The 9,591-nt window shown below is 33.4% G+C and overlaps 1 protein-coding gene across 1 annotated transcript; it reads right to left on the bottom strand.

The window, feature by feature from the left end:
• Positions 1–1,275: 1,275 nt before the first annotated feature.
• Positions 1,276–6,815, bottom strand: LOC143231536 (cuticle protein 16.8-like). The gene is made up of 3 exons (XM_076466059.1): positions 6,631–6,815; positions 6,068–6,181; positions 1,276–2,230 (listed from the first exon to the last, which is right to left on the bottom strand). The coding sequence occupies exons 1-3, from the start codon at positions 6,640–6,642 to the stop codon at positions 1,778–1,780; spliced, it is 579 nt and encodes a 192-aa protein (XP_076322174.1). The 5' UTR covers positions 6,643–6,815; the 3' UTR covers positions 1,276–1,777.
• Between the last annotated feature and the right edge of the window lie 2,776 nt (positions 6,816–9,591).

Raw genomic sequence — 9,591 nt, 5'->3', positions numbered from 1 at the left:
TCAGGTCTGTGAGTTTTGGGGGTGCCGTATAGTTGTGTTGTGCGTGAGTCGGTCTTTCGTAGGTAATAATAAATTTTTTCTGAGATTGTGTTGTTTTTTTGTCATTTGTAGTAGTATTTTGTTTAATTGATTTTCATGTGTTTTTGTTAGATTTGTGTTTATTAAATTTGTTTGTATCTGACAATATGTTGTTCATTTTTTTAATGTATTCATTTGTGTTAATTATAACTATAGCATTGTCTTTATCTGCTTGTAGAATTTTGATGTTGTTGTCTTGTTTTAAATTGTTTATAGAATTAATGTCCTTTTTGTGTGAGGTTATTTTTTTATTTTTTTCTGTGAAATTATGTTGATAGTTTAGTGTAAAAATCCCATACCTGTTTATACTCTCATCCTTAAGACATGTGTTCGTCAACGGTCACATTCAAACTCTCTCTTTCTTAACCTGAAGATGACCTGGGAAGGTTGAAACGTTATTCTCACTTTATCAATAAAAGTATTAATACTCATACCAGCCGTTTGAAGATAGCCCTCGTGTAGCTTTTCGCGAAAGTCAACAAACAAAGAATACAGTAGAGCTAACTTATATCTTTTTATCATCCTATAGATTTATTACACTTCACTTCTTTTCTTCATTGACTTCACGTACCAGATTCTCAGTATTTTTCACACTACTTCAAGTATGATACTCATAGAATGGCATGTGTGTGCGCAATATATGTAAGGAAAAGGAATTAAAGAATCATATAGACGCTAATGGACACTACTAGCATACCCTAAATACTGTATTCATGTAATCGATAATGTTTATTGGAAGTGTGTGTGTGTTTTCATATAGCAAAGCCACAACGGGCTATCTGCTGAGTCCACCTAGAGGAATCGATCCCCTGATTTTAGCTTTGTAAATCCATAGACTTACCGCTGTACCAGGGGAGGGACATTACTGGAAGCAGTCACCGTTTCGTTCGGCCCTGGTCGTACTTAATAGAAGTTTACCTAATGTTAAGACAATGACAAATAGACTATAAATTTCATTGTTTGTAATTCGAATTATTTCGCTTTATAATAGAAATCCTGCATTTTAAAAAAATACTCTTACAATAAAGACAATAGTTTGACCATAAATGTTTTGCGGGTCTCTGCTGGACTAAAGAATAACATTTTTATATTATTTAATGATAAATACAAATGATTATTTTAATATGTGTTTTATTTTAAATATAATCATAAATTACAACATCGGTTGACATAAGTAACAACCAATGAAATGCACTCAACAAAACAATCACTTTAGTGCGTTAAGAAAGTATTATCCATCAAACGCATTTCAGCCAAAAGGTTAATAAATTTAAACAACTATTTCTGTGTGAACATCATATTAGCTCTTCACAGGAATTTTTCAGTTGTGAATATTATCTTATCTTAACCCTTCCACCATTTCTATTCTAGGACGTTTCCCTTTATTAATTACAGAAAGTTAAGTAACCTAACGTTGTAACCGCTTTAGTATTTTTATTATATCCTCTAGTCCAATTTAGGCTTTAACTTTTAAAACTTGAAAACATGAGTTACGGTTTAGACTTTTGATGCTCGTGAGAATATTTTTGTAACAAATTTTGAAAAGAGATTGTGATTATAAACTCAAATTTTACGATCAAAAATTGCTCACATCCGGATAATTTGCGCTTACCCAAATTGCTTCGCAGTAATTAATCCCAAAAGCAAAATCTTATTACAGAACAGTTTGTAAAAGAAACGCCTTGTATTATTATTATTATTATTTTGATTTTTCTGTGCGTTCCTCTGATTCTTCTGTAGTTGTAGATGGCGTTTCTGTTGTGGTGAGCAAGGATGCAGAGTCGGGCTCGTAAGGAGAATTGTATGCGGAAAGACGATAAGGAAGCAGCTGATAGCCAATAAGTGGACCTCTTTTCACGTTGGAACCATTGTTCTCTTTCAGTGCAGACGCTGTTAGCCGCCGTCCATATTCACTGGTTATTTTCACGTCAGCGGAATTCCTACTGGCAGTTCCAGGCTCGTTAGTTTTTATAATAGCTCGGAAACCGTCGGCATCAGCGACGTATTCCACCTTGCGGTACATACCAGAAGCATCTGTATACCCATAAGATCCTTTGACAGCTCTATCACCTGTAGTTTCTTCTTTGCGAAACTGAATCGTACCATACTCGTCTTTAATTTGGTATCCATAAACGTAACGTTGGATTGAATTCTGTAAATAATGATCATTCAAATGATACTGTTGTTAAATAGAAAACATGTAGAAAGGAAAACCGTAATAAACGTTATAAAATAAAACAATGGGCCACAACGTTTGTTTAGAAACAGTCTTGAAAGGGAAAAGCTAAAAGGAGGCAGGAACACAATTTGTTCAGATTGCAATTTTCGTAATTTTTGTTTCTTTTTTTTTGAGCTTCCGAATTTGGTTTCAGTTTCTTTTTTAACAAGTTATGTAAAACAGATTCTAACTAGTTAACCTTCTACTTTATGTAAAATTATATTAATATTAGTGTTTATTAATAGCAGGCATGGCCAAGTGTGTTAAGGCGTTCGACTCGTAATCCGAGGGTCGCGGGTTCGAATCCCGGTTCGCACCAAACATCCTCGCCCTTTTAGCCGTGGGGGCGTTAAAATGTGACGGTCAATCCCACTATTCGTTGGTAAAGGAGTAGCCCAAGAGTTCGCGGTGGGTGGTGATAACTAGCTGCCTTCCCTCTAGTCTTACACTACTAAATTAGGGACGGCTAGCACAGATAGCCCTCGAGTAGATTTGTGCGAAATTCAAAAACAAACTAATAGCAAGGTTTTGATGTCTTGCCCTTCAACAGTATGGTAGAAATTCCTCCAGTCCGACATTGTGATGTTACTCACAGAAACAGTAGTTTTTTAATATAATGTATAACATTTTCCTTATCTGAATCTGCAAGGAGTAAGAAATTTTTGTTTGGTTTATAATTTTAAAGGAAACCTACATAAATAGTTAACGCACATAGCCATTCATTGTTATGAACTGATAGTCTACAGAAACGTTAGCTAGTCAATAGTACTCACCACTAACTCGTAAGCTTCACTTTTTTTTAACTAATTAGTGGAATTTGACCATTATTCTCATAGCATGGCCATAACTCCAAAGTGCGGAGCACGTTTTTACGGATTGAGCCGCGAACCACGAGCCCTCGGATTCACAGTTCAAAATTAGTAATGATTATATAGTAAAATAGAATCCCAAAATTTTACATCTAAAGAGAAACTCTTATACCCTACGTTTTTAATCTAGGCATTTCTAGAAGTTAGCGTTTAGTAAGAAAAAGTTGACACAACATGATGTCTCTGGTATTAATATCTATAGCTTTACAAATCTGCAAAACAGTTAGTGTGAAAAAAAAAGAACTAGACTAGCATTAGTGCATTATTTAGTCAGTTTATGTATTACTGTCAACCAGTTAGTTAGTTTTATTTTTCAATGAAGAAATGGGTATATAAAACTAACAAGTATAATTTTAGGTTCAAATCTCATCCTCACACGTGCTCAATCTGCCAGCCGCTGGCAGTTTATAATTTGACGGTTATCCCCACTATTCGTTGGTAAAGAGAAGTCCAAGGTGTTGGCGGTGGGTGGTGGTAACTAGCTGCCTTTCTTCTAGTTTATCACTCTGAAATTAGGGACAGCTAGCGCAGATAACACTCGATTAGCTATGCGAGAAATCCAATAAACAAACATGCTAACGAATCTAACTTATGTTGGATGTTGTTTATTTATAAAATTAGCTTATCAGTGAAAGTTGGTCGTATTAAAGTTGAAACTTGAAGTATGGGTGTTTAAAAGGTGTGTATTATCATTGAATGGTTTGGACTTCCAATTATTCTTTGTACTAAATAATCCAAAACGATCCGCTAAACAATATAAATGAAAAGACATTAATGAGACTGTTTCCAACTCAACCTGTGAAAAATATACTGATGAAGAAATTGTTCTTAAGGTTATATGTTGCAAATTTAAAAAAAAATAAAACTCAAATTTAGCATCTAGAAATATCACTAAGTTTATATTTTAGATTTTCTCTCTAAAATCCAGATCCTATGAAACATAAGGATAAGAATGGGAAGTGTTGAAGTTATTGCTGAAAAAATGTTTTGTGGAATAAAAGAAATCACCCATATTTTGTGTCTTAATGGTATTTATAAGGAAGTTATTCATTTATTATTAAGTCTTTGTTTAAGATTTATCCATTCTAAAACTCATAAAGCTGAATACTTTAGTGAAGAAAGGGTTGGAATTATTTATGGTGAGTGTATATAAATGTACACTGCAGAGTAAAGGGAACCTTCCAAATGAGTGAAGTACCAGAAATTAATAATCAATGATCATGTGGTTGTTCTGAATGTAGTTTGTTTTTTTGGTTACAACTGAGATCCTGTCAAGGTTACTGAAAAAAGCTCAAAATCGTTCTTGTGGGTAAATTTCGCAGAGTGAAAGAGTGCTTGCAATCTGACGTATGAAGATCATTCTAAGAAACGTTATTAACGAGTAAATGTTTTATACTTGGTTTTCAATAAATCCTTGAACCTACTGGGAATCTGGGGTGAAGATAAAATATTTGTTTTTGAATTTCACGCAAAGCTACACGAAGGCTATCTGTGCTAGCCTTCCCTAATTTAGCATTGTAAAACTAAAGGGAAGGCAGCTAGTCATTACCGCCCATCGCCAACTCTTGGGCTACTCTTTTACTAACGAATAGTGGGATTGTACGTCACATTATAATGCCTCCACGAGTCAAAGCGCGAGCATGTTTGGTGCGACAGGGATTCGAACCCGTGACCCTCAGATTAGGAGTTGAAAACTTTAACCCACCTGGCCATGTCGGGCCGTGAGAATGAAATGAAGAATTATAATCATTTTGTGGGTAGTTTTGTAGCGCTAAAAGGAAGCAGATAAATCCGATGTCTGAAGAAAATTTGCAAGAACGTAAGTGCAATGTGAAGTTAGAGGGATAAAAATATTGAAGTAAATGTTTGAAAGGATCTTAAAGTTTTACTTTTCTTAAATAATTATGCATGAAAGGATTAATTAGTCTTTTATTTAATGACAGTACCTGTTAAACTCACCATTCCTATTAAATTAAGATGACTATATTAATCAGTTTTCTTTATACTTGAAATGAAAATAAAATATTACTGAAAACTTTGTAGAGTTTGAATCATTTCATGTAATCACATAGTCATAGTTCACATTATGTAATAACCTGATAAACAGCTATATTTTTACAACAACAAAACTTTTCAACTGTTTTTTTTCTGCTCTATTTATCCATTGGATTTATGCACACAGAACATGAGTTATGTGAAACTTTTGGATCACGACCTGTTTAACACGCTACTTAGGTTGCATAATTAACATGTTAACATTTTCTACACGTTTAGAAAGATGGAAATGCTACGGATTTGACAACATTAGTATTGTTACGTAGCTAGCTATAAACAGTATTATCACACTTTTTATCAGGTGTTCACTGAGTGGAAACTGAATTATTGACACAACTTCAACACTACTTCAATGATAAGCATTTGTTGTCACACAGGTAAAACACTAAAACATACATCTGTTTTAATTTGCATATATCTAACAAAAGAAATCAATAACATTCAATTTTACGTGTCCCCCGATAGGATAGCTAGAAGTCTACGGATTTACAACGCTAAAATTAGAAAGTTCTATTCCCCTCGGTGGACACAGTATAGCCCAATGTGGCTTTGCTATAAGAAAAGCATACATACATACAACATTACGTAACAAGTAACACTACAGTCTGGAGTTGCTTTACATTTCAAGCGGTAACAACACGTTTTACGTAGCAAGTAACACTACAGTCACAAATTGCTTTACATTAAAAGACCAATGAAGACAGGACTCACATGAGACTGAAGAAGCTTTATCTTCAATAAAAATTCAGATCATAAAACAAGACCCTAAAAACATATATATATAACGTATCTTATAATGTCCGTTTCCCAACAGAATCGTTTATTTTATTATAAAAATAAAACTTACTTGTATTTTTGGGTCGAATCTTGGTAGAACGTATGGGAACAGACGATAACCGTAACTAGACTCGGGACACAGGGCAGGAATTAAAACCAGTGCCGTGAAAATATTCAGCATTCCCTGTAATAAGACACATGTTATCCACACGTATCTCGATTTACAGTTTCTCACTATTAAATTACATATATTGTATATATGAAAATAAGCTTATTTCTTAAAATCTGTACGTATATAAAGTACAAAATATGAAGTAAAATCGTATTTAGTTAACATTGTTAGATATTTATCAGGCTATTTCTATCTTACCACACGATTATAGCACATCTTATATAACACTGTATAGTTTAACTGGAAGTCACATCCTAATGTATAAGAAAATTACATATGATCTGTCTGAAGTACATATGATCTGTCTGAAGTACATTTTGTAGGCTACAGCCATAACTACCATAATAAATTATGGTAGAAAAGGATTCATACCTTCAATATTTGTGAAAGAAAGAAAATAGTTTCTAAACTACATTTAAATACGGTTGTATTTGTCAGCTCTTTAGTTTATTAAAACATACCTTTCTTAGCATACTTTTAGTTGAAAACTCTCCTATATCAAACTGAATCAGAACCTTAGATTAGCTGACTTGTAAGCGTGGTAGCCAGTGAAGTGGTCGAACCACTTGTGTTAGTCCCTCTAAATTATGATCTATAACCTACATCCCCACTTTAGCTATTTTTACTTTCACTGATAACATTAATGATAAAGTAAAGGAATGAACTCAAGGAAAAACACTAGTTTCTCGTCCTTTCTCTGGGACCACCGTTCGCTTCTTGAAAATTTACTTCAGGATAGCTTGAAAAACTGGAGCTAACTTCCAAAGTGTTCTTAAAGTTTGCATAACCCTCGAGTTATTGTTTTGAGAGAACTTTCGTCTTTGTTGTAGGTTAAGTTTACACATAAATCTTTCTTTCTTGTTTTCAAGTTCCTTTGTTAAATAATGTGTACTTATGTATGTTTAGTAACGCAAAATGAACAAGAAACTGGGTTTTTAAGCCTCACCAGGTAGAAGCAATAATTTTGCCTTTTGTGTAAAACGAATAAAATGTCAATTTCATCCACTATACGTCGCAATATAACCTTAGAATTTTATTATTATTTCTAAACCTACTCTATAATAAATGATACCGAATATTCTAAGACAAACTTCACTGATGCTTCTGTTATAATTGAAACTGTAATATCACAAATTTAGATCTAAAGCTAAAATCATATCATAATGAATACTAGGATTACATTAAAAATAAGAGTATTATAAATACTACTATTACTTATGAAGGGCAGATGGTTAAGGCACTCGACTCGCAATGTGAGGGTCGCGGGTTCAAATCCCCGTCACCCCAAACGTGCTCATCCTTTCAGCTGTGGGGGCGCTATAATGTGACCGTCAATTCCACTATTACTTGGTAAAATAGTAGCCCAATAGTTGGCTAGCTGTCTTCCCTCTAGTCTTACACTGTTAAATTAGGGACGGCTAGCGCAGATAGCCCTCGTGTAGCTTTGCGCAAAATTCCAAAACAAACAAACAATTACTTATGAAATAATAGCATCACTATATTACATCTAGAATTGCAGTAACATTGGTGTTCCTTTTAACATTTGACAATGTAGTAGTATCATGGATTAATCGTGGTGTATTCTTGAAACTAATATGAGTGTTTAGTCATGGATTAAGCATGCTTTATTTCTAATGCTAAGATGGGTTTTTAATGTCACTTAAATTTCATTTTCCGTTACAACTGGGAAATATTTCGCTTTGTTAATTGGAAATGTCGCCAGAAAAGAAGGAACAAACAGAGTTTTTTAATAGAAATTTCTGTAGTGAGCACTTGTCATCAGTGTTGTAATAGTAATCTCCTGAAGTAAAATATGTTTATAATATCTTTTATTATGTACGTATCCTACACTTTTCATGAAGCAAACAGCAATACTGCTACTTTTCAGTCCTTCATTACTGGTTATTAATAATTCCCAGTTTCCCTGTTGAAGGAACATCTTCCTTTTGAAAGCGTTTGTATTTGAATTAAACCGATTTATGTGCTTATTGTTTTTCTAGTATCATGTTTATAAATAATTACAAACTGAGCTGGTACTTTCCTCAACAATTTATAAAATTATTATAAAATAACTTATTTGTCTTTTATTCCTCCTAAGTTTTTGAGTTAAACAGGTTTTCAAGAATACCCAGTAATCCTGAGGTAAACAGAAGAAACTAATTTCTTAAAACAGTATTCACATAACTCACGTTTAATTAAAAATTACATTTTCTACAACAAAAGTTCTTTATATATTTTTAAAGTTTTAAGAACTCGTTAGTCTTGTAGACACTGAGAGGTTGCGGTATGTAGTTTTTAAAAACAGTTAGTCTGCCATACAAAAACTAAATATGTTACCAACACGTGTGATGCCGAGGCCATGTTTGTTTGTTTGTGGAATTTTGCGTAAAAATATTAGAGGGCTATCTTTACTAGGTGTCCTTAATTTTAGCATAATAAGAAAGAGAGGAGTGCAGCTAGTCAACTCACCGTCAACTCTTAGGTCACTCTTTACCGACAAATAATGGAATAGACCATCATATAATAACACACACACGACTCAATGGTCGAGTATGTCCGATAATGATATTCGAACCTTTGATCCTCACACTGCAAGTCCAGCGCCTTAGCCACCATCATTTCACGCCCCAAGGCTACAAATGACAGTGAAATATAGTTTCGTTTCACAACATTCACATTTTAACTTATACTTGCAATATCGTGATTTTAGCTTAAGTTAATGAACCACGTTTATTATTTACGTACAATGTTTGAGTCATCACATTTATATAGGGAATATTTTTATTTGAAGAAACTTGTGTATCGTCTGGGTGTTCAGTAGATTTAAGTTGTTATTTGTCACGTTAGTCACTCATTGGATATTGACGGTTAACACAAGCTTTGTTTTAAAGAAGTCAGCCTGGTTGGTTTTTCGTCTTGTAACGAAAAAGTACGGTTGAAAGAGAAAATGAAACATGAACATAAGAGGCTGTGAAAGGTGATTCGGACACTCAAACACCATTTCATATGATTCATGGAAGAACCAAATATAAATAGTATCACGTCATCAAAATCACGAAACCTTGTACAACAGTAACTCTAAACTTTATCTTAAACTACATATTTACAGTGGTATATCTAAAGTCAGTGTTAAGCTATGTACTTACATGATATCTGAAGTCAGAATCAAGCTATGTACTTACAGTAGTATATCTAAAGTCAACGTCAAACTATGTATTTAAAGTAGCATTTCCAAAATCCATAATGAGCTATATACTGTGTTATTTCTAATGTTTTAAAGTATGTGGAAAATATTTATTATAGTATTATTTATAAAAAGTCCAACACAACCTGTGTCACCACGTTGACATATTCAGATTAAAAGACAAATTTCATCTTTATTGTCAAGTTTTAATTTAACTAAAATCGGTAATAATTTTGGA

This window comes from Tachypleus tridentatus, chromosome 11, assembly GCF_004210375.1.
Source record: "Tachypleus tridentatus isolate NWPU-2018 chromosome 11, ASM421037v1, whole genome shotgun sequence".
Classification (NCBI taxonomy): Eukaryota; Metazoa; Arthropoda; class Merostomata; order Xiphosura; family Limulidae; genus Tachypleus; species Tachypleus tridentatus.
Note: the sequence above shows the minus strand (reverse complement) of the source record. Positions and strands in the feature narration are given on the sequence as shown.